At 32.6% G+C, this 25207-nt stretch overlaps 4 protein-coding genes across 8 annotated transcripts; 2 read left to right on the forward strand and 2 right to left on the reverse strand.

Moving 5' to 3' along the window:
- Window positions 1–96: 96 nt before the first annotated feature.
- On the forward strand, window positions 97–16502 carry LOC143344008 (uncharacterized). Of its 4 annotated transcripts, XM_076769536.1 has the most exons (19): window positions 97–462; window positions 595–3156; window positions 6412–6704; window positions 6829–6932; window positions 7024–7169; window positions 7242–7475; window positions 7761–7977; window positions 8069–8484; window positions 9136–9434; window positions 9529–9823; window positions 9999–10273; window positions 10520–10676; window positions 10770–11117; window positions 11184–11484; window positions 11561–11758; window positions 11925–12044; window positions 12105–12275; window positions 13292–13383; window positions 13896–16502. In XM_076769536.1, the coding sequence occupies exons 1-18, from the start codon at window positions 446–448 to the stop codon at window positions 13337–13339; spliced, it is 6201 nt and encodes a 2066-aa protein (XP_076625651.1). In that variant the 5' UTR covers window positions 97–445; the 3' UTR covers window positions 13340–13383; window positions 13896–16502. The 4 variants fall into 4 exon arrangements, with proteins under 4 accessions (XP_076625651.1, XP_076625650.1, XP_076625653.1 ...); XM_076769535.1 differs by lacking the exon at window positions 13896–16502 and having other exon boundaries at window positions 13292–13634; XM_076769538.1 differs by lacking the exon at window positions 13896–16502 and having other exon boundaries at window positions 607–3156; window positions 13292–13634.
- On the reverse strand, window positions 13711–16055 carry Ids (iduronate 2-sulfatase). Its single transcript, XM_076769540.1, has 8 exons — window positions 15870–16055; window positions 15612–15789; window positions 15421–15551; window positions 15157–15328; window positions 14908–15057; window positions 14708–14845; window positions 14207–14580; window positions 13711–14058 (listed from the first exon to the last, which is right to left on the reverse strand). The coding sequence occupies exons 1-8, from the start codon at window positions 16053–16055 to the stop codon at window positions 13714–13716; spliced, it is 1674 nt and encodes a 557-aa protein (XP_076625655.1). The 3' UTR covers window positions 13711–13713.
- Window positions 13934–24939, forward strand: Ir76b (Ionotropic receptor 76b). Its single transcript, XM_076769541.1, has 13 exons — window positions 13934–14060; window positions 20100–20286; window positions 20381–20456; window positions 20792–21087; window positions 21173–21286; window positions 21889–21962; window positions 22059–22235; window positions 22400–22626; window positions 22703–22812; window positions 22995–23188; window positions 23271–23376; window positions 23909–24098; window positions 24322–24939. The coding sequence occupies exons 5-13, from the start codon at window positions 21211–21213 to the stop codon at window positions 24806–24808; spliced, it is 1641 nt and encodes a 546-aa protein (XP_076625656.1). The 5' UTR covers window positions 13934–14060; window positions 20100–20286; window positions 20381–20456; window positions 20792–21087; window positions 21173–21210; the 3' UTR covers window positions 24809–24939.
- On the reverse strand, window positions 16554–20123 carry LOC143344012 (uncharacterized). 2 transcript variants are annotated; one of them, XM_076769542.1, is made up of 6 exons: window positions 20004–20123; window positions 19738–19896; window positions 19476–19576; window positions 18330–19313; window positions 18084–18209; window positions 16554–17950 (listed from the first exon to the last, which is right to left on the reverse strand). In XM_076769542.1, exons 2-6 carry the CDS (start codon window positions 19837–19839, stop codon window positions 17662–17664), a joined length of 1602 nt encoding a protein of 533 aa, XP_076625657.1. In that variant the 5' UTR covers window positions 19840–19896; window positions 20004–20123; the 3' UTR covers window positions 16554–17661. The 2 variants fall into 2 exon arrangements, with proteins under 2 accessions (XP_076625657.1, XP_076625658.1); XM_076769543.1 differs by having other exon boundaries at window positions 19738–19939.
- Window positions 24940–25207: the final 268 nt, after the last annotated feature.

Raw genomic sequence — 25207 nt, forward strand, 5'->3', positions numbered from 1 at the left:
GGAGATTCAAAATTGCATACCGTTGACGCGAAGACGGACTTCAGCTGTTCAAGAGCAAGAAGGAAAGGCTCCCATTCATGTTCTTTATCGAATTCCCGAAGTTGCATGAAGTACTAACCGGGCGTAACATGTGGCTCATTTAATAGGATATGTCGGCTTTCCCCACCACTTCGTTGAACGCTAAAGAAATTCGTCGTTACTAATGTCGACGTCGATGCACTGAATTATGCCAGATCTGGCCACACTGAGTACAAGTTCTCTGTAGTGTAACCGTTACACTGTAACGTAGAAGGTATGTAAATATTCTTAGAATACGACTTTGTTTCTAACAGTATACAATGAATAATGTAATTCTGTTACCTTTGGCTTCTAAGTCAAAGCGTAAAAATGTTTTATATTTAATATAAAATCTGTTTTCAACTTCGAAAACATTTGCGCAGTCGCCATGTCTTCTTCTTCCAAGTAAGTGATTATTCTAAAAACTATGTTCTTTATTAGAGTTTTAAAAGATATTCAAAAAGAAAATATTAATTTTAATGCACTCGATCAAATATATGTATAATTTATTCAACTGCCATGTATTATGTTTAATAGATTTCATTTCAGAAGGAATAATAAAAAGAAATATTTAGAATCAACTCTTAATTTTAATAAGAATTATGGGAAGAATAAACATGAAAAAATTAATAATATTCTGAAATCAATACGTACGTTATGTGATGATTCTAGTTCTGCAGAAGATACAGAGCCGACCGTTGGGCTTAATTCTGAGAATCATATAAAACATTTGGGCAAAATTGTGACAGAAAACACCAAGCATAATGAAACAAGATCAAAACACAATAGTGAGTGTTGTAATAGTTCAACAGAATATTCTCCTAAATTACTTTCAGATGGTAACTCAAAATCAAAGAAAAGAAAAACATCTAAGTCATCTGATGACAATGTAAAAGAAATACAAAACTCTTTTATGTTGTCTGACAACAATGTGATCAAAAAATCACAAAATAGGACAAAACCTTTGTTACCGGTAGTTAGTGAAGATAGTGATAGTGACAATTACAAGCAGAAGACATCAGACAGAAAACATTTAAAATTCAACGAAAGTAGAAAATCTAGAAGAAGTAAAATAGTTGACAATAATATGAGGAAACAAAAAAACAGGAATGAAGAATCAGATTCGAGTGATTCGAATGTTGAGTTACATGAAAAATACACTGAGAAAAAGGGAAAACAATGTGTTGCTTTGAAATCAAATAAACAAAATTTTATTAATTTACATACCAATGATATTGTCTCTAGTTCTGGTGAAGAATTTCAGAAATCAAAATTTGCTCATGCTAGCACTAGTTATAAGAAGATAAGAAAGTTACCTGGGGTCAAAACAGATTGTGGTCAATCTTGTAAGTCACATTCAGTGTCCTCAAAACAGACAAAAGACAAAACAGTGATTGACAAAGAAAACAGTTTGTATTTGAAATCTAATGTTATTAAGATTTTAAATAAATTTAGAGAAAGTTGCTCTGAATATGAATTATGTATAGAGCGTGTAAAATGGAAACATTTTAAAAAAGAATTAACATATATAGAATCTGCAAACAATTTAATAAATAAAGTGAAAAATGTAATTAATAAATTTAAAGTGGAACTTGACACGCAAGAAAAAGATTTAACAAGTTTTTATGAAGAGTGGAGTAAAAACTACAATTTACAAAATAGAAATTACGAAGATAGTCCCTTAAATAAAAACGAAGTATTGCAAACAGCAGATTCTAAAAAGAACTCTAGTCTGTCAAAGAATAAATCCTCTTCACAGGAAGAAAACTTAGTTTCAGAATGCGACAGCGAAGAAATATTTTTTTCTGACAAAAATGAGGAAACAGGAGAAAAATCAGCATCCATTCAAATATCAGAAAAGTCTGTGGTTGATAATAGTGAAAACATGGTACACTCAGAAGATAATCAGCCTGTTTCTCCTATTTTAGGCAGTGACAAGAAAAAAGCAATATCTGATGAATTATATGTAAAAGATACATCAAAAGCGATTGATACAGGTAACAAAACTTGCGAAGAATGCCATGAACAGGAAAATGACAATATGAATAATTCTATGCAAGATATATTTGAAGAGTCAATTGAGAATGTTGAAGCTGTTGATATTTTGAAACAAAAGAAAAATAAACTTAAGGAAGAGGCTAGTTTAGTATCAAAAACAAATAAGGATAAAATGCTACCTATAAAAGCTGGTTTTGATAAAGGTAATATGTTGACAAAATCCAGAGAAACAAGTGGGAAACCTGATAATAAATACACGAATACAAACGAAATGAGAAATACTATGTTTAAGTCCTTTTCTTCTGAAGAAACATTAACATCAAAGATAGATGATAATGAATCAATTGCAACAGTTATAATTGAAAAAGAGATACATAATATTTTAAATGAACTTAATGCAGAAGAACAAGCTAAAAAAGCAATGCTGGAATCTGATTCAGAAATGTTTCCTAATGAAGAGTGTTTATCTAAAAACTCAAATAAAAATTTTATGGATAATAGTTCAAAAAAAAATGACACAGTAGAATTTGAAAAAGTAAAATCCAATAGCAAGAAAAAGATAAATAATCCAGAAACTAATCCCTTTGACGAAGACAGTTCATCAGATGAGAAGGATACAATTATTGATACAATTATTGATGAGATCTGTGCTAAACGTGCTCTTCTTGATTCAAATTCGGACGATTCTATGATTCCTTCTTATTCGAATAAACCATTGTGTAAAACACACAAATCTGGTGTTAATAGCGAGAACATACACGCAAAAGCTACACTATTAGCGTCGTCGAACAGTGAAAGTTCAAATTCTGATAGTGAGTGTAATTTGCAAGTTACAAAAGTAAACCCCTCATTGAACAAACAAAAGGAAGAGAGCAAAGAGAATTCTTTAGATGTAAAGTTGTCAGAGTTTGATTCTAGCATTAGTGAAAGGGTAAAGAGAAGACGAACTGGTGTTAAGAAAAACAGTGAGTTAGAATCTGATAAAAAACTAATGATGAATTGTTATGTCGCCATTGAAAAATTATCCGAAGAAATTCTAAAAAAGCATGCGGATGCATTGAACAAATCGCGACATTATTTGGATGCTAAAAATATTAAAAGGTATAAAGTACATGTAAATACTTAAAAATTTGTTATTTTTTCTGTTAAAAAAAAATCAAAAGTTAACTTTAAAACATAGGATTATTTTTGTCAAGTATGCAGAATTAAGAAAATGTAGTATGGCTCTGTTTTAGTAACCGAGTTTTTTAAAATTCATAAGTACCATTATCTTTGTGTGATTTCAAAAGAAATGATTGAATGATTAATGAATCAAATTATTTTTAATAAATATACAGGATGTTCGATTTATCTGGATTTTCTGAAATACCTCAGAAGAAACAGAATATTAAAAAAATGTTTTTACAAAAATTGTTTGGTACAAAGAGGGGCATAATATGGTATAAACATTTTTTTCTTGTCTGTAGAACCATATAGGAGATTTCAAGGTCAAGTTAATTTTTTTTAATGGAATGCTCTACTTTCTTATTTATAGTTTGATAGTGCTTGTAAAGACGAATCCAACGAGGTACTATCATAGGCATTTCGTATTGTGGGAATTTTGTAAAATCATTAAAGACCATGATACATATCTGGTCAACACACATCGTATGCTTTTGACTAGCTAAATCTTACTTGACCATGCTACTAATACGATTGAGTCGCCTTAGAGTTCTCCTCTATGAAGAAGTTATTAACAAGTGAAAGATTGTTAAGTAATTCTAAAAGTGAAATGAAATTGAATGGATAAGTGTCATAAACAAATTTTGTTAGTATATGATTCCTTTCTAGGAAGGCCAGATGGTTTGCACCTTCCCCTATTTCTCAGTATTCCATGGGTTCCGCCATTCAGTTTCGGGCAACATCGGTAGAAGTCGTCAGAGCAGAGTCGGTCTGAATGACGTAAGCGAAGGGGTACCCCTGCCGGCACAGCACGAAGAATATTAAGGAGTGGGGGAAGGTGCGAGTCTTTATCTGGCCACCCTAGTCCTTTGGTGTCACTTATCAAACATTGTGTTCCATTGGAAAGCGGTAAGGTGATTTTTAAACTTCAAAGAATGCCTCGACGCTCGATTCTTTTTTGTTTTTCAATCTTTAATCTACAATTGTCGCTAACGGCGAAGTGCTGACGAAGATGTTGAATATCGCGTGTCGAGTCCATGTTTTTATGTTTATTGCAACAATACTGTAGTTTATGAAATTTTTACAAAGTGTCAGTTTAGCACAAGTGTTCAGAGTGTCGAGTATTAGTTCAGTGAAGTTTATAAGTTTGTTACTATAACAAGATTTTGGTGTTGTAATAATATTTTGTGAAAAAAAAGTTTTGGACTACTCAAGAAAAAATGAAATTAGTTCTACACGGTGATGACTGTTTAATGTACCTTGAAGTTAGTGATGAATTTCATAAAAGACATCTGAATAGATCTAAACCCTTACTGTCAGTGTTAAGAAAAATAGGTATATTATTTTAGACTATTGGAAGTGTTATTAAAAAAGAGAAACAGTCTTTTATTACATTGGATGCACATGAAATAAATGTATTGGCAACAATTGTATATAATGCTAAGATATCTGTCTGGACATTGACAGCTAACTTTAATATCTTTACATGGATTGTATATAAAGTATTAAAAAAGAATGGATATGAAGCCTTTAAATGGGTTACTATAAATAAACCTTTTCCATGAGATTTTTAACTCTGTGTTGAATTTACTTTGTAGGTGTCTGAGAAAATTATGGATAACTCAAATTTTGTTTAAAACTTAGTGATAATAGCTTAATATATTTATACACATGAACTAGTTTGTCTTAAAAATTTCAGATTATGGACTGTAAAAAATCCTGAATGGATTCATAAAAATAGTAATCAGTATTGTTAATTTGTTATGGCTTGGTATGATATGCATGACCAAAGAATAATTGAACCATATTTCTTTTACATGTCCTTAAGAAACTATTAATGGCTAAATTTACCTACAATTTTTGCAAGTATATTTGTCCAGTGTTAATGATATGTCACTACATTTAAGGCAGTATTTATGATTTCAGCAAGATGGTGCTCCTCTTTGATACACTCTACCAGTACGTGTTTGGTTAAATAGAAAATTTATCGATAAGTGGATTGGACATGGTGGACCTATTCCATAGCCTCCACGATCACCTGATTTGTCAACATGTGATTTCTTCTTTTGGGACTATTTAAAAAAACATTATCTTCCAAATATCTGTTCAAGATACTAATGACTAAAATAACTATTACAAATGCATGTGTTCAAATAATGGAAGGAATATTGCAAAATGTTCAACAAAAATCTTGAACACAGCTAGAAAACTATATTTATAATGACAGGATATACATTAATGGGAGATCCAAAAGAAAATAATGATTAACTCTCACTTAAAGATTGGTAAATGGGAATAAACATAATTAATTTATAGTTTTTCTGAATTTTAACTGTCTTAGAACTACTTGACACTTTTTCATTTGTTAGTTACTTCTTCATTGAGGAGAATTGAGGCATCTAGTTCGTATTAGTAGCACAGTTAAGTAAGATTCAGCTGGTTCGAAGGTATGCAACATATGTTGATCAGATACCAAGGTTTTTCATGATTTTACCAAATTCACATAACAGGAAATGTCTATGATAGCACCTCGTTGGATTTGTTTTAACAAGCACTATCACACTGTAAATATAAAAGTATAGCATTCCTTAAAAAATTAACTTGACCTTGAAATCTCCTATATGGTTTTACGCACAAGAAAAAAATGTTTAGACCATATTATGCCCCTCATTATACCAAACAATTTTTGTAAAAATATTTTTTTAATATTCTCAGTTTCTTCTGAGGTATTTCAGAAAATTCACATAAAATAAATACTCTATATATACGGGGTGTTCGGCCACCCCTGGGAAAAATTTTAATGTATTATTCTAGAGGCCAAAATAAGACGAAAATCAAGAATACTAATTTGTTGATGAAGGCTTCGTTCAATAGTTGTTAACGTTTAAAGTTCCGGTCGTACTGAATTTTTTTCTCGAAAATGCGCAAGATTTCGGGGGTATGTCTATTGACCAAAAATGATTATAATTGACCCCCGCAACCGAAAATAATTTTTCCAGAACGATTTGAAATTTTTGAATTTAATTCTTAATAACTTTTTAACGAAGCCTCCATCAACAAATTGGTATTCTTGATTTTCGGCTTATTTTGGCCTCTAGAATCCCCCATTAAAATTTTTCCCAGGGGTGGCCGAATACCCTGTATATATTCTTTTTTTATTATTATTTTCTAATGAGTCATTAATTCCTTTTGCAGTCTCACTAATTTGGACAGACTTGAAAGAGACTGTAAAAAGACAAATTCGACGCGTAATTCCTCATCCGCGATAAAAATTCAAAAAGAAAAAGAAACAGAAGACACTCTTTTGGATCATTTAATGAAAGTGGCAAATGGAGAATTCATTGGCAATTCTGAAGAACATTCTGATTCAGAAAGCATGAATCCAATCACAGAAGTACAATCTAATTTTCCAACTACTGAAGAGTTAATAATGGAAGCAGATATGGCCACAAAGAAGATGCTTTTAAATTCTTCTGATTCGGATAAGGGTATTTAAATTAATTACTCTTTAATGTTAATTTGTATTAGATTCAAAAACACTACATATTCAGCTGTATTATACTTTGTGTAAAGTTGTGTAAAATTTATACATGGTTTATTTTAATTTAAAAGAATATAAGAACGAGTCGGAAAATAATAATAGTGACCAGGAGGAAAAAAAAATTAAAACAAAATCATTGAAAAATACTGAGAGAAAGAGTTTGTCCAGCGAAATGGTAAAGATTAGAATGCAAAAAAATTTGTGATCTGAAATAGTCATTCATGATTTATAAAAAAAAATATTAATTTTCGTTTCTCTACAATCAGGATAACGAAGATGAACGAAATAAAAGTAAATGGAGACAAAATAAAATATTGACATTAAAGTTCTCAGATTCAGATTCGGACATTGCAAGGGAAAAATTGGAAAAACACCGACAAAAATTACGCGAAGAAGCAGAAGATAGTCACACGTGGGTTACTTAACATAATTCTGTGTAAAATCAATAATGTATCAAATAAATTATACATTTTTTTTTAAACAGAGATTCTTCAGAATACCAAAAAAAAATTATTAAACGTAAAAGAAGAAATCGTAAAATTACTGATTCCGATTCAGAGATACAATTAAATGATTCTGAATCAGACTCCAGTAAGTCTTTAGGATTGGAAGATACATCTTCAAATACTGATTCTAGCATAGGAATGAAAAAAAAGAAAACACGTAAACGTAAGACAAATAAATCTTCTGATTCGAGTTCCTCGCTTTCTGAAAAGAGGTATGTTTTTTACTGTTACTTAAAGAATCTTTTGGTTTTAAGGTCGAAAAAAAGAACTTTTTTGATCATTTTTTCCGAAGAAATCCATGGAACTTTTTAATGCAGTAATTTTGTCACGCATTAATATATGTTTTGAGAACATTTAGGAGTTATATGTACAGAAGTAGATTCTTCTTTTTACCCTGAAAACCAAAAGACTCCCTCGAAGAAACAAGACATTAAGATTTTTTGGGAAACTTTTTTTATGCAAAAATTTGTATTGATATTACACCTTTACATATTTAGATCAAAGGTAAAACGAAAACGAATTAAAATGATGGACTCCGATAGCGATGATAGTTCTAATAGTGATGGAACTAAGAATTCTCCAAAAGTACCTGGCACAAAAGGTCGCAAAAATATTCGGAAAGTACTAAAGGACAAACATATTGCAGATGATACTAAGCAAGCTGCAAAGCAAGAAGAAGAAAGACTTAGACGCATTGCTGAGCGACAAAAATTAGTATGTATTTATAATAGATAAAGAATTAATTAAATGTTCCATAAAAATTTATAAAGATGATTATCATTTTTCAATATTTTTTATGTTATAGTATAATGAAATGTATGAAGCAAGATTGGCTGGCGAAGAAAAAGTAGAAAATTTGGTATTAGATTTCAATCCTGAAACAAAAGAAGAACTATTAAGTGTTGACAAGAATTTGGTGAAGCGTCTGAAACCACATCAAGCTAAAGGAATAAAATTCATGTGGGATGCTTGTTTTGAGTCCCTTGAAAGGATAAAATCTTCTTCTGGATCTGGATGTATAATTGCGCATTGTATGGGACTTGGAAAATCTCTTCAAGTAATTGCTCTAACACATACACTTTTGGCACATGAAGAAGAAACTAACATCAGAACCATTATGATCGTTTGTCCTTTAAGTACGGTACTTAACTGGTACAACGAATTTAATTTATGGTTGAAGGACATCGATAATAGCGACATTGATATTTATGAATTGACTAAGTAAGTAATTTTTTTTAATTTACTTGTATATATAATGTACAGTAATGCTCACTTAAACGTCCGCGGTTATCTCCACCAATTCTTGGAAGTTAACGCCAGTCATTAGTGATATTGTATATGTATATGTAGGTATATGGTTTCGGGTACTAGCTATTGTATCTCATTCACACTTATCCTCGTTCCTCATCTTAGTTGAATTCCGAGAAGTGACCATGCCCACTTAAGTGTCCGTGGCTGGTCCCGTGTCACATTCGCCCAGATTTTTAGATGGTCACGCATTCTCATTCACACGATACTTTCAAGCACTATATCCCAAACACTCTTCTTTTACACCTCAGCCACTTTTAACCCCTTGCACTACGCTGAAATTCGGAAGAAACCGTGCCTAACCCATACGCCCGATTGATCAGAACGAGTCCTAATATCGGAACTTGAAACACGATATGTCAATCGATAGAATATCGATATTTACGAGTTCGACTCGTGATATTCATGTTTTGTTGAAATATCGATTACGAGTCACACTCACACAAGAGGTTAATGAAACAACTTTGCAATCGTTTCATTCAAAACATTCCTTAACCGCACCAATTCATAAACATTCAGACGACATTTTCAGTTTTACAATTTTTATTCATAAATTTGTTAAAGATATAAGAAAAACATTGAGCGAAAAACTCAGCTTCAATGTTGGCAAAGGACTGGTGGCGTACTTCTTATCGGTTACGAGATGTTCAGAAATCTCAGCAGTACTAATAATAAAATGCGAAAAACTATGAAAGAAGAAATCCTACAGTGCTTGATCGATCCTGGTCCAGATATGATAGTTTGCGATGAGGGTCATTTATTGAAAAACGAAGATAGTGCTATTAGCAAATCTATAAAACGTATTAAAACGTTACGAAGAGTTATCCTTACAGGAACGCCACTGCAAAATAATTTAATAGAATGTAAATATCCAATAATATTGAATAATGAGAACCTGTAAAATAAGAGGATGTCCGATATTTAGGTATTTAAATATTTTAAACTCTGATTTTACAGATCATTGCATGGTACAATTTATAAAACCAAACCTTCTAGGAACAAAGAAGGAATTTTTAAATAGATTTGCAAATCCAATAACCAATGGCCAGTTTGATGATTCTACTGAAAATGATGTTAAACTAATGAAAAAACGCGCTTATGTGCTGCACAAAATGTTAAAAGGGAGTGTACAGAGATTTGATTACTCTGTGTTAATGCCTTTTTTACCACCAAAACAGGAATATGTAATATTTGTGAGCCTAACAGATGTACAAATTAAACTATATCGACATTATTTGGATAACTTTGCAAGGTATAAGAGATAAATTTTTGTATGCTTAGTATTTCGATCTTTATGAAACTTCTTAAGCAAAATAAAGTTATGAAGTGTATAACTGTTTCTTTTGTTACAAATTGATAATATACAGGGTATAGATTTTATAGTAATTATATTTTATTTTTAATATATGTATTATTTTTTTTTTTAGGCAACATCGTGCTGCGGGTGGATCTCTGTTTGCAGATTTTCAAGTACTCCAGAGAATATGGACACATCCCGTAATTTTACGTTTACATTCAGAAAAGACGGGAAAGACGCTTGAAAGGAAATATTCTTCATCTGACTCTGAAGGTTCTTTAAAAGATTTCATTGTTGACAACTCTGATTGTCAGTCTGAAACTACTATAGAGAGTTCTACTGAAGATGATGATGATGATAATGATACGTCAAAGAATATAAAAAATACAAGAAGTAATAATGAAGGTATGACATTTATTGAAGATTTATGTGTCCTGCCATAATTTTGTTGTTTCACGCATGCAGCCATATATTGATGCTCTTATTCCCGTTACTTTACATTTTTGTTCATTTTTGTTCTTTTTTACGTGCTTAATGTAATTGTTTGTCACTCTGTTACGGACTCATCATTTAATAACCAACAATATCAATTTGTTATTAAAATAATCTCAGTTTTAAATTGCATAACGAATGGACTATTATTATATTCAGAGGTAGATTTAATTTCGGAACCGGAAGAATGTGAAAAAGAAGAAGAGTGGTGGTCACAGTTCATTCAACCCGAACATTACAACGACATGAGGATTTCCGCTAAATTGACGCTCCTATTTGGTATTTTAAAGGAGTGCGGGCAAATAGGCGATAAAATGTATGTCTTTCATGTGTCGCATTAACAGTCTTTAACAATTTTTGGTTTTTGAAGCTTTTAGTGACTACATTTAATTTAAAAAATATCTTTTAGATTGGTATTTTCACAGTCTTTGTACTCATTAACTTTAATTGAGCAATTTCTTGAAATAATCGATGACGCGACACAAAACGGTACGTCAACGGAATCCATTGATGGACACAGTGGCTCTTGGTCATTAGGTTTGGATTATTTTCGACTGGATGGTCAAACCTCTGCCGACAACAGAAATAGATGGTGCAAAATATTCAATAAACCATCGAACACGAGAGCAAGATTATTCTTAATATCGACACGAGCAGGTGGATTAGGAATCAATTTAACTGCTGCCAATCGCGTCATTATATTTGATGCAAGTTGGAATCCTTCCCATGATGTTCAAAGTATATTTCGTGTATATAGGTACGGTTCATTGACTTATTGAGACAATGTTCTATAATCATTTTCTAAAATCCATATGATTTATAGATTTGGTCAGAAAAAACCGTGCTATGTTTATCGGTTTTTGGCAGCTGGAACAATGGAAGAAAAAATATATAATCGACAAGTGACAAAGTTATCGCTTTCCTGCCGAGTTGTTGACGAACAACAAATAGAACGTCATTACAGCAATCATGTTTTAAGCGAGTTGTACAAGTTTGAACCAAATACAACCGGAGAAAAGCCAACTTTGAATTTACCAAAAGATAGATTACTAGCGGAAATATTTTTGAAATATAAACATTTTGTGGAAAACTATCACGAGCATGATTCTCTGTTGGAAAACAAAGTAAAATTGGAAGACATTTAAGAACAGGAATCGAATGAAACTATTAAAATTTTTAATATAAATTAATTTTACGCAGGCTGAGGAAGAATTGGACGAAGAAGAGAGAAAGCAAGCCTGGTTAGAGTACGAGGAAGAGAAGGAAGGCAAATTCATGCCGATGTATCCAACAATGGCATCTATTTCAAATAGTGAATTCTTAAATCATTATAACTTACCAACGCCACTACACTTTGGTACAGATTATGAAAAATTCCAAGAACTAATTCGGAAAGATGTAAGTATATTATTATTGTTTATCAAAGTGTTGAATAACTTATATTCGAAACAATCAAGTTAGTGTAAATGCCTGAAAAATCGTGAGAACTGTTACGATGAACACTTCTTGCTCTAAAAAGAGTCTGATTTTTCGTGAAATAATCCTATTACAATTTACATTGCAGTATCCCAATGTGACACCCGAGTGTCAACAAATGATGACAACTCGAGTATTAAAAGACATGTATACTTATTGGGAGCAACAGACTTACCACAGTGCATCTGCACATCAATTTACTAATCAGGTACTTGAATGATCAAATCATCTTTTGATTAAAATTTAATTAAAATTTTATAAATGACAGAACACGGGTGCACTGCAAACATTGCTGAGAACACAAGTACCAAATTTGGCTCAAATGTCATATGTGCGGAATCTTAATATGAACAGTAACAGCGAAAACAGAGATGAGATCCCACTTAATAATAAAAATAACGATGCAAAATCTACAGGTGACGACGACGACATTGTAGAGGTAACATTTATGCATTAATTATCATTTCTTTCAAATTGTGAAATTTCAATACTTGGTCATGCTTTTAACCCTTTGCACTTGGAGACTTTCATCTGATCATCTACCACCAGCTCAAACAAATTTTCTTACGACATGGTAGAAAAGGAATCGTTTAAAACTAAATGATACAGCGTTAGAACCAATCATTTTACTAGATTGATATTTGCCGTGTGAGAAAAAGAAAATGAAACTTTCACATCTTATATTTTTCTAACGTGTGATAACGTTTGTTATATCTAGTAACGCAATAGTAATTTGTCGTTTTTCTATTTGACCACACAAGTATCATGCTATATCGTATGATACAAATGTACAAATGGTATGTCCAATTTTAAAAGTTAACTACCCTTCATGTAAGAGTACTCTTTACCGTTATCTCCTGTTACAAAGAACTGCCGGCTAGAAAGATCAGGTAGAGATTGACAGCTTCCCCCACTTCTCAATATTCCCCGTGTTGTGCTGGTAGGGGTTAGGTTTCGGGTAACATCGCGCATCAGTCGGAGTAGAGTCGTTGTGAGTGTTGTAAACAAAGAGGTAACCTTGCCGATACAGAACGAGGAATATTGAGGGGTGAAGAAAAGTGCGAGTGTTTAGTTGGTCTCCCTGGTAACGACATCGCCGGCTGATATTCTGTTACGTTTACTTGAATATATTGTTCGTTTCTTTATTTCGTCAACGAGACGAGTCAGCAAACGAAAACAAACGTCTCTGAATGTGACTCGTGAGTGTCCTTTGGCAGCCATTGATTGTAGCCGCAGCATCGACCACATCGAATACTTTGTTTTTCTTCACTGACTCATCTCGTTGACTCGAGTATAGAATTTCAAGGAATTTTTATTAATTTTTCGCTTACGTAATTTTGTCCTGTATAATTATCAATGATCTTCTTGTATCTCCTTAAAAGGGGCATTCGAGCTGGTTGTTAGATTTACGATATCTCTAGGTTTATAACAATTACAATTGCTCTACGATTTCAGATTACTTCACCTACAGTTAGTAAGAAAAACAAGACCCAAGAAGAGTGAACAGCGTGAACAAATGAATGTTAGTAGATTAGATAATTGCAATGGTAATTCTGCATTGTTTTATATTCATTGAAAACAGAATTTTTGTTACTCGAATTAAGAGAATTACTATTATAATTTTCTTTTTTATATGCATATTATAAGTATTAATAAACTTAATGATTACTAAGGATAGTAGTAATTTTTAATATATATTAAGTAGTATCAGTATTAATGTAATGTAATATTATTATTGCAATATTATTACTGATATATGAATAGTCTTTGCTTAATAAAACTGTCTGTTTCTAATGAGTATATGTAGTTTAACAATTTTATATTTAAAAGTACATAATCATAAGTGTGGAAATAGTCGATATAAATTGAAAAATTATTTAAATGTTGAACTTTTCAGGTAAATCATTTCTCCAGCCACGTTGTAATAAAATTTTCAGTTTCTCTTTTATATCTGCATATTTCTGCAAATTTACCAAATTTCGAATTTCAGTTTCGTCATTCTCGTGGTCGTACAATTCCTCTGCAATAATGTTATTCCAATCTGATGCTTTCGTTTCAGGTTTAAACGGTAGCCAAGCAGTATAACGGTATCTATTTGATTTGACAGTATATCCCATAGCTTTTATCTGTTTTAATCGTGGTTCGTCGCTATTTGGATTTATCGAAGGTTCAACACTTGGTCTTGGATACTGTCCAAAGGCCGCTTTTTTCCATGATAGGTTCTGTAAGTGATAATTATAAATATATTATTCGAATTTTTAAATACGAGTTTTCGATATTTATAATTATCGATATATTACTCGAATTACTTAAATACACATCACTACGGAAGATTAACGTGACTGAACATTGAGTCTTAATTACAGTTACCTGTTCTTTTAAAGCTGCTTTCACTAGTGGCATAAGAGAAATTCCTTCACTACATGTGATTTCCGTGCGAGGAAAATTCTTCTCATTCGAACAGATAGGTATCGAAATGTTTGCTAAATCTGCGATAGTCGGAAAAATATCAACCAATTCCACTATTGAATCTATAATTACTCGGTTTTTAAGTAAATTAAAAGTGTCATCTTTTTGATGCAATTTTAATTTTCTCCTAAGGTACATGAAATATTGTTGTTTCAAAAAATTATTTTTTTTGAAATCCAATGTAAGTCTTGGAATCGATACTATTAAGGGTACTCTTAGAGCAACGTCGAAATTACTGTATTTTGCCCACACTGCATGTTCTCCTAATGACCATCCTATTAGAATGTTAATCCGATAGGTATTGGATAATAATAATATAATAACATATCGATTAATAATTTAACAATTTTTAAATATTCAAAATAAACTGTTATTTTTTAGTTTTAACATCTCTTGACTTACCATGATCAGACATTAATATTATAGTAGTATTTTTTCGAAAGGACAACATTTCCAGTTGATTTATTAATTTACCAATTAGATTATCTATGTAAGTTACAGCTGCATAGTAGGATTGTATAATTAATTTTCCAAAAGATCCTAGAAATTGAAAAAGGATAGAAGTGTAACACCTTTAATTGTTGTGTAGATTTTGATTGTACTTGGTATTTTTTCCCATGGAAATTTAAGATTCAAAGCTTCAATGTCCTTTCTTCTCCTCAAATCTATCCATGGATTATAAGCAATGCTACTAACATTCTCTGGCCATTTATATGGATTGGGTACCTCAAATTTGTGCAGTGGATGATATTCTGTAAAATCTTTTTTATGAGCATGACCTACATATTTCTTTATTAATTTTATACTGCACCATCATAATTATCACAAATCATAATAAAAATTAAATTTACTTAGATATTTTTCAGGATATTTAAAGGGTATATGTGGTTTTTGAAAACCAACTGCCAAAAAGAAAGGATTGATATTGCTTGTTTGATCTTGTAGAAAACGTTTAGCTTCTTTCAATATTTCTATGTCTGGCAATGTTTTATTCGGCATTGATGAAATTTTTACAGGGCATATCTAAAAGTAAGTTTCAAATTTTTTTTTAAGTGATATCAAAATTAACATCCTATTGCATTTTATTGTTTTATAAAATAATTGTTAAGAATTACAAGATTTTGTGCAGGTAATAATCGCAAATTTGCTTGGCAAACTGGCGCATTTTTGTATATTTCTGTGTAAGGATGAAAAGGTATTTCCGTCCACGAGTAAGGGCTATCATCAGAATTGTTTGAACTAATTCCTGTAAAAGATTAAGACAAATTTAGTGCAATAATCGTAATATAAAACGTGAATTAGAGACCTGGATGGAAAACTTTTCCTATAGATTTGGTAATATATCCATTATTTTTAAGATGTTGAGGTAACGTCGTAAAATTGCCGACATTTTCCCGCCAATAACTATAAAAGTCATAAAGTTGAAGTGTATCTGGTCTTCTACTCGTTAAAAACGAATTTCTACTTGGCGCGCATAAAGCTTGCTGAAACAATTTATCGTTATATCGCTTTTCGGATTTGAGCGATGCAAGTGCGTTCCAAAAATATTTAATTTATAACTAACCTGAGCAAATGCTTGTGAAAAAATGGCAGATTGGCTTGCTAATCGGTCTATGTTCGGTGTATAAGCTTTTGCGTCACCGTAACATCCTAAAGTTGTTCTTAAATCGTCAACGATTATCAAAAGAAAATTTTGTTTCTGTGCAGTGCACCATGCAATCGAAGCCATCAAGTATAATGCGAAAAACATCTTTTCAATATGATTACAATTAGAGATGCGTGGGTGGCTTCGATGCTTTATTTCAGAGTACGGGCTATTGAGAAATCGACAAATTAGGGCAAAAACCGATTACATTTCGGAGAAATTGCTTCGGGACATTCGGCCACAGACATATTGAATTCCACCCGAATTCTGCCATTTCATGACGAACCGGACGCAAGCTTTAAACTACCTGCATATCAGTAATTGTGATTATATGAAAGATATTTTCATTCGAATTTAATGAAGAACTTAGATCAAACGGTACACCTTGGCTAATTAACACTTAACCAACTGAATGGGAAGATCTTTCCATCTTCTCGCTATAAAGTAAATTACGCGGGTTGGCTAAGTGTTAAGTTTAATTAAAAAGAATCTTTTGAATATGCATGCTACATCTTAAAGATATTTGATAAATAAAAATGCAATGTGTTATATTTTATTTTAGTTCTATGTACTTGAAAAAGTATTGACCTTGATAACCTTGATTATTTCGAAAAAAAAAAAAATGGAAATGATTTATGAGAATATTATCTTTGTATTACATTTGTCTTATAAAATCGTTTAATTTTTCTTTCAAAAATCTTGTTATATCTTCAACAGAAGAGGAAATAATTAGTTGTGAAATTTGGGGGATCGTTTTGTATACAAACAGCTTAATCTAAAGATTTACACGAATTATTTTTAACTCACTATTGCACTTTATTTCTCAACGTACAGACATACAAATAAAAATGCTGTGTAATACTTACAATTCTACAATATCTAGTATAGTAACTACAATTACATGTGTAATATAAATTACATCAAAATGATACAATAATATAAAATAGTAAAAATCAGTATGGAAAGTCAAGAGTTTTATATAACATGCGCACAAATTACTGCAGCAAGTCGTTTCTTTTCTTTGCACTTTATTCTTAAGTTTGCCAAACCAGGCCCATCAATCTATGAAACTGTATTTTTACTTTGCATTTATGATTGCAATCACTGAGTGTTTAAACAAGACCTTATTTCGCGAAACTGTTCGAATTACTTCTTACATTTTTAAGGTAACTGGGAGTCATTTTTTAAATTGAAGTATTTTTAAAAACATGGAAACTTACATAAATTGTTTTCTTAACAATCTAGTATTTCTTTTACTATTATTCAAAATATAAGTAAGCATCGAAGTACAGACAATCAAAATCTTTAAATGCATACAGAAAGATATTTAATGCTTTTTCAAGCATCGTCACCACGTTAAATTAAGAAACTTTTATTATATAATGTTATTATTTCTTTGGATAATTAGAAGTCATAGAAAAACAACTTAGATAGTTCTCAAGTTTGATCTCCAGTCTCATGCTTCTATTATTCAGAGTTAGAATCATAAAAATGCGAGTATTTAACAAGGGCCGTTGTATTCAAAATAATAATACAAGCGTAATAAAGAGTGACTAGTCAAAGAGATAAAGTATAATAAAGAGGAATAGAGTAGCTCGTAAAGAGGAAGGAACAATAATTCGTTTCGTAAGTCAAATACATATGGCCCTGGTGAAATACTCTATACTGCTACAATTATTTATCGCGATTAAAGACACTAGTTTATCTCGAATCAATCTCGAGTTTCCTTTTTAACTATTGACGATAATCTTTGTTCGTCGGTATTTTTCGTACAATCATTTACATTAATATTATGTTTTGCCTTAAAGTCAGTCTTGAAGTTTGTTTGCGGGCTGGTAGTATCATCTTTGAATATTTCAGTATAATGAAAACTACTCCCATTTCCAGTCTTTGTATTTGTGCTAGCATTATTGCCAGAACCGTTTGAGTGCACTTCACTGAAGTGTTTATATAGCATTACTGTTGTATTGAACTCTGTTTCGCATCCTGGAATTTTGCATCTGGAATATGTTCTCTTTTAAAGATGTAGAAAAAAGAAACAAGTTTTACACTAACGAGATTAAGCATGTTTACAATCGGTGACATAACACAGAATAGCAGTTATTATCGCTTTAATATTAATTATGATCTTACCGAAATACTTCATTATTCTTAGTTCCTTGTACTACTGGCAGTTTTGAATTAGCATGATTGTCCTGGTAATGTTTCCATAGACCAGTTACATTGCTCACTTGTGCTCCACAGCCAGGAATTTTACACCTAATTGACGAACAATAAATTAACAATAACACAATTTACAATTTTGTAATAAAATTTAAAGCAACAATAATTACTTCAAATTCGAAGGATGTTAAAACTGAAAATATATTGTACACTTACAAGAAAAAACTGACCGTCGTAGCTTTCCCTTGTTTTAGTTTTACTATTGATTTATTAGAATTTGAACTAATTGTATTGGCTACTAATTTGTGACTGTCTTGATGATGACGATAATGGGATATGTATTTATATTTTCTCCCGCAGCCATTAGTGGCACACTTGTAGATTTCTTGCTTGTATCTAGACATACGTTGCTTCTTTGGAGTATATTCTTCGTCGTCTGAACAGTTACTGTTTGTTTCCACAGTATTCTCTTCGCTTTTTGAAGTATCACGATCATGATCGCTTCTGAAGATTCTCTCAAAATTATCCAATTCTATTCTATGTTCTTGATTTCTTGAATTCATATTACACATCTCATTCTTTGAATTCTTTGTAATGGTAATATCACCGTTTACATAAACTACGTTACTTTTTTCTTGGGAATGTTCTATTTGCAGTTCTGAACATTTGTTCGTATTGCCTTCATACTTGGATAGAAAATTCTCTGTACTTAGGATTAGATTTTCAGTTATAGGAAATCCACCAGTTTCTTTTAAGGATTCGCTGGTAGAAGAATAATCTTCCTTATTTGAGTTATCATTTGGAGTATTCCGATCGTGTGAAACCTCTTTCTCTTGTTGTTGCATAATGTCATTTCTAAGAATATTTTGCTCATTATTATCATCGTACTGATGCCCTTTTATTGCAAAAATTTCATTCGTCCTTTTTTCGTAGCAATCGTCGGTGCTTTGTACAATTTCTTCATCCATTGCACTTTCAAGGTCTTCGAAACATATTACTTCTGGTTCGGTTGGCAGTGTTGGTGGTTGTCTGTGACAGCTTTCGATATGTTCTTCTAAATTACTACTGGTTGTATGTAAAGACCCGCAATTTGTATAGGGACATATAAATACATTTGTTTCGTTATTATGCCATTCTTGATAATGACGCCACATGCTTCCAGGATCGGACAATTCTTCTCCGCATCCGGGTTCCCGACAGCTGTATAAACAAGAAAGAGTTATAATTATTCTCAAAATCACAATATAAGAGTCACCTCTCGAGTGCAAAGGGTTAATATTTTTAAGAATACTAGGATATCGAATAAAATTATATGAAAAATGTTTTTTAATGTTACATCCGAAAAATAAAAAGTTGACTTACATAAACCTAATTTTTAAAGCTTCAAGAGCTTCGTGTGTTTTGTATTCATCTTGATTGGTGAATATTTTGCCACAACCTCGTTGTTTGCATGTATATATTTCCTGAAAAATATAGTTCGTTATTTAAAGGCATTCGTTAATTGCCAGTATGTACAAATAAGTAACAAAAGGACTGGAATAACTCGAAAAAAGTGGTTAAACGTCGTGCGATTTGTTTTGAGTAAGGGGTCATTGAACCTGTTAAATGGCTCCGGCGGTTTTACCTTTTTTGGGGCGATTTCCTCAATGGTGCGATTCCTCGATACAAATCTAATGACGCTGACTTCGGTAGGCCTGTCAGTGCAGGTGTCCGTACCCTGGCCCATCCTGGCCAGTATTTGAGAGAAACGGCTAATGACGACGCGTTTCGTAGCTCACATAACCTGCACTCACAGACGGTAATTTGGTAGGGAATTTTTCATACACCTTGAATGAAAGTCCCGAATGCACGATCATTTCCACGAACGGGATGCTTTGTCGGGTTACTTACCAACAAAGTGCGCTCCCGTTCGCGCCGAAATATCTTCCCTCTCGTAACTCACATTCTACCGTCGTCAATAATATCAATCACTTGTTGTCATTTCAGTGTACGAGCTACCGTCGCTTTTCTATCCACCATTGACGCTGGTTGCATCTCAACCAATGGTTGGGAACCACTGTTAGAGGATGCGCCCTTGGAATTGAATGTATCACAACGATCGCATCTATTTTGATTGATGTGCCGATTATCAACGTTCACGATGCATCTATCGTTTAAAATATTGTTAAATACCGTAAGACCTTTATCATGCTTCTAAATTTGCTGTGTATAATGTGCTTCTAAATTTTGATCATTTCGAAAATGCAACGAAAATATGTTTTCCCTAGATTAGGCGCGTGCGTAAATACAGGAACACAGTAAATCCTCGTTTTAAAAAGGGACTATCGTGTAACAACTCTAAAAGTATGTACGTATTTCATATTTATACATTGCTTTTTAACCATTGTTAATTTGCTATTATTATAATATCGAATCCGATATATCATCGAAAATTAAAATAAATATTATTTCGATATTTCGATTGTGGAAATTGTTAGTCTAACAAGTCGTCGCGCTCTTGTCCTGTTTGTGTTTTTTGTAGTAGCCGTCACAATTGTTGAAAATTAAAAAGTGCGCGGTATTTAAAAGAAAAATAATGTTAACTTTACACCGATGGAGTAAGATATTACAAATGAAAACTAAAATTTAAATTTCAGATTCAGCTGCATTTGATATTGACTAGTCAATTACTTTTTCAGTTATCCTGGACACCAATTCGAAGTATGTGGTTTCGAGGAAAAACGTGTTTAAAGTTTTTAACAAAATTTCAAGATATACCTATCGCATTCCATTTCACGCTTTGACGCGTTTAAAACAATTCCTTGTAACTTCGTTATTTTTGCGAACTCGACTTTCAAATTTTGATAGTTTATTTTTTAAATGGCTTTATACGCGGAAGGATTACAAATTACGGGACACTCTGTATAAAGTGCTAATGCGTCAACTGTCACTGCGTGGATGTCAGCCGGGTTGCTGTCAGCAAGGATGTGACCACGTCAGTATCGATTTACCCTAGTACAAGGTCTGTTGTGTTGTTAGATTCTATCTATCTATTTAAAATAGTTTCTATCGAATTACAGTGAAGAGATACGTATGTAACTTCAATTCTTGTCGAAGGATGCACATCTCCCGCGCTTTGCTTGTTGCAACGGTCATCTGGTCGCAACATTGCACCCGTTACGTTGATAGTCAAGGTATGCGGTTCCTTAAATTCAATCCTCGAATAAAATTAGATTGACCAACGAATAACGTCTAACTTTTAAAGTAAATAACGTTTTTATTTTTTCTGCGGGATGCACTGTTTTTAACTTACAAAATATACACTCGTACGTGAAAGTATTCAAACGCTTAAATTTATAACATTTAACTATTAAAATATATATGTATGTTAAACTAAAGCATTTTATACAATATGGCACATTTAACAACAAATAGGTTCTAAGACTATACAAGAGAAATTAGAAAATAATACAGCGATCTATACCATTTTTACAATACATTTGTTATAAACACGTTGCAGAGATGTAACTTTACAATTGTAGCTTTTAATTTATTCTAATTTTGTTTTCGCTATATGTCGTCTAGCGTTATCGCCGTAGAATAACGTATTCTTTACATTTTGGATTTTTAACAAGTCTATTTTTCATCTCCAGTACTAACTTAATCGAAAAACATTTCATTTACTGAATACAACACCGCCGATAGATCTTGCGGAATCCATTTTCTGAAACGATCGAAGATAACAATACGGTCGTTTCTTTTTTTTTTATCTTAACATATGTTTTCACATTTTTAGATAATTTTGAAAACAAGACGAATAGCGAGGAAGAGACTTCGATACCGTTGCATATTACAGTTACATCCTGGAATGTAAGTTTCATTGTACGCAATTAAAAATATCATTTTCCTTTTACAATAACCCCCTTAAAGGTTCAATATGTTCCCTTGTAACATTTTGTTTTGCAGGATATGCCGTTTTCTGGAATAGTGCAGGAGAATGGGACATGGGTCGGTAAAGGATACGCATTTTATATTTTCAATTTGATCAGCTCGAAGTTGAACTTCTCGTACACTATTATTCCGCCAGAGGAGCATATCCTTGGCAATAGGAATAAGGGTGTTCTTGGTTTACTTTACGGAAAGGTAACAAACTTGCAAAGAAACATCTCGAAGTGTAAATCATTAATAAACATATTAAGTTCTTATTGATATAAGCAAGTTTGGAGCACAGAAAACAATGATTTACAATTCGGGATACGAAGAGGCCGTAGAAGCAGTCTGGTAAAAAATTTATTACATCGAAACAGAAAGTAGACATGGCGGTCGCGTTTCTTCCGACGTTACCAGAAATGCGACAATTCTGTACGTTCAGCATTTCCCTGGATGAAATGAGATTAACAGCCGTGATGAAAAGACCTCACGAATCAGCTACTGGCTCTGGTCTCTTAGCGCCGTTCGAAAGGACCGTCTGGATTTTAGTTCTAGCATCTTTGATCTTCGTAGGACCGGTCATTTACCTATTCGCCAGTATCAGGTGTTTGAAACAAACAGAATTGTCTTCTTGTGTAATTAAATAATTACTGACAATTGTGTTTGATTTCTCGTTGTAGAGCGAAATTATGGCACGACTTAGACTCTGAGAGATTTAGTTTGACCTCTTGTTTCTGGTTCGTTTATAGTTCACTTTTGAAACAGGGAACGAATATTGTCGCTACAGCAGGTAAAATACAATTTGATCGTAAACCGGAGTTGGTCAAATTTTATTCGCGACTAACGAGAATCAATTAACGGATTTTTTTTATATCGTTTTATATGTTTATTCGTCGGTCACGAATAAAATTTGTTCGACATTGGTCATAAGCAGGTAATAAACATTGTAAGATTTTTTAACTGAAACTCTAGATTCGACGCGAATGCTTTTTGCTACTTGGTGGATTTTTATATTGATACTGACGTCCTTCTATACGGCGAACCTCACAGCGTTCCTCACAAAGCCTCAATTTACTCTGTCCATTAGTTCTCTACAGGACATTGTCCACAAAGGCTACAGTTGGGTCACCTACAAGGGGCGTACAGTTGATTTCCTTCTTTCCCAAGTAGGATTTCAGACAATGTCTATCTCTGTTCTATACGCGTATTAGCGGAAATATATTTTAAATCGAAAAAAATAATTTTCAGAATAGTTACAACGATTTGAGCTTGTTAAAAGTGAGCAAACGACAAGGGAAAGGAGTTTTTAAATATTACGAGCCGTCGAAAGCCATTCTAGAATCTGTGAGCACGAGTACGTACTAAATACTGATCGTTAAAATGGAATGAAACTTAAATGTTAATGAATAGAAATACAAGGGTTATTTATTTAAAGCGACAAAAAATAGTTCATATGGGGAAAATTTTAATGGGAGATTCTAGAGGCCAAAATAAGACGAAAATCAAGAATACCAATTTGTTGATCGAGGCTTCGTTAAAAAGTTATTAACCTTTCGCCTGTAGAAATTCCGCCTGTAGAACGGCAATCTGCGAACAACTGCTAATGGTTCTCATTCACAATACTATAAGGCTATCGATACGTCGGTAAGTAGAGTTTCTCGTGCTAAATGAGAACCACTGCCACGCGCACGCAGCTGTTCGCAGATTTAAACGTTAATAACTTTTTAACAAAGTCACGATCAACAAATTGGTATTCTTGATTTTCGTCTTATTTTGGCCTCTAGAATCTTCCATTAAAATTTTTCCCAGGTTTGACCGAATACCTTGTATAAGTTACGTTTATGAATGGACTAACACTTTCCTTTGTCTCTTTTACCTATGTCTAGGAAAGCTATTTCTAGCGGAAGCCCATTATCTGCAAACTTTAATATTTGAAGATTACATGAATAAAACTCGCAATCGTTTGGACCATAGTCTGCGATGTACGTACGTTATTATGCCTGAAAGCATTTTGGTAACAAGTCGTGCGTTCGGTTTTCCTCATGATTCCATCATTAAGAAGCACGTTGATAAGATGTAAGTAACTATTATATACCATTAAATAACATTTAAATTGCACATCAAATGTTTGTTGTATCGTCACAAATGATGCAGATATTTAGGTGATCTGGTTCAGGCGAGACACCCTGTATTGTACGTTTATAATAATAGCGTCAGAAGGTTACCAAGCACGAGCACCCCGAATTTTAAAAACAACGAGAGAACTGGATCGTTTAAAAAGTTTCTTGTCTAATCGCAGGTTGCTGAGACTAGTAGAGACAGGTATTATACAGCATAGGCAAGAAGAGGATCTTCCATTAGCGGAAATTTGTCCAGTTGATCTTCGTTCGACCGAAAGACAACTGCGAAACGCCGATCTTCTTCTAACGTACAAAGTCATCGTGGCAGGATACGCGATCGCTGCGTTTATCTTTCTATTTGAAATAATTTACGCGTTCATATTGAGTCGAGTGAAAAACAGTAAACGAAAGAAAACACGTAATTCTCTTTTCCCGAGAGTAACGTCGCAGAATCATCCAATTAAAAATTTTCCGCTTGAAAAACGGATAAACTTCATAAAGGGAAACCCGCCGAACATTTGTCACGATGCTGGAAATATCTTGATGCAAAGAAAGCAACAATTTATTAATGGAAGAAGTTACTATGTAGTCACTGACAGAGATGGCGATCGAAGATTAATTCCAATTAGGACACCTTCTGCCTTTTTGTTTCAGTATACGGCTTAACACATTGATTGCCATGGTTGTCATTGGTGGCAGTGGTTTCAAACTTACATTGTTACAAAATAAAAAACGAATCATTGAACTATTAAATATTTCCAACTTTCGTTCAATAAGTGGAATAAAGAATTAGGACGTTCTTAAATATGGAATACTGATGTGATAGTCAGTGTGTTAATCGAACTTAATATTTCTTATCGTGTAACGCTATTACCTATTTCAAAAATAATATTAATAACATAAAATAATGTAAACAATAAAATAACTACTTTGAAAACGATGAAATTAAAGTAACAATACATTTGCGTTGCCTTATGCACAGCGTTAATGTTTACTATTTATATTTAAGTGCATTACCGATCGTAATCTCAAATTATACTGAATGGACTTTCTTAGGGAATTGTA

Source organism: Colletes latitarsis, chromosome 7 (genome assembly GCF_051014445.1).
Source record: "Colletes latitarsis isolate SP2378_abdomen chromosome 7, iyColLati1, whole genome shotgun sequence".
Taxonomy (NCBI): domain Eukaryota; kingdom Metazoa; phylum Arthropoda; class Insecta; order Hymenoptera; family Colletidae; genus Colletes; species Colletes latitarsis.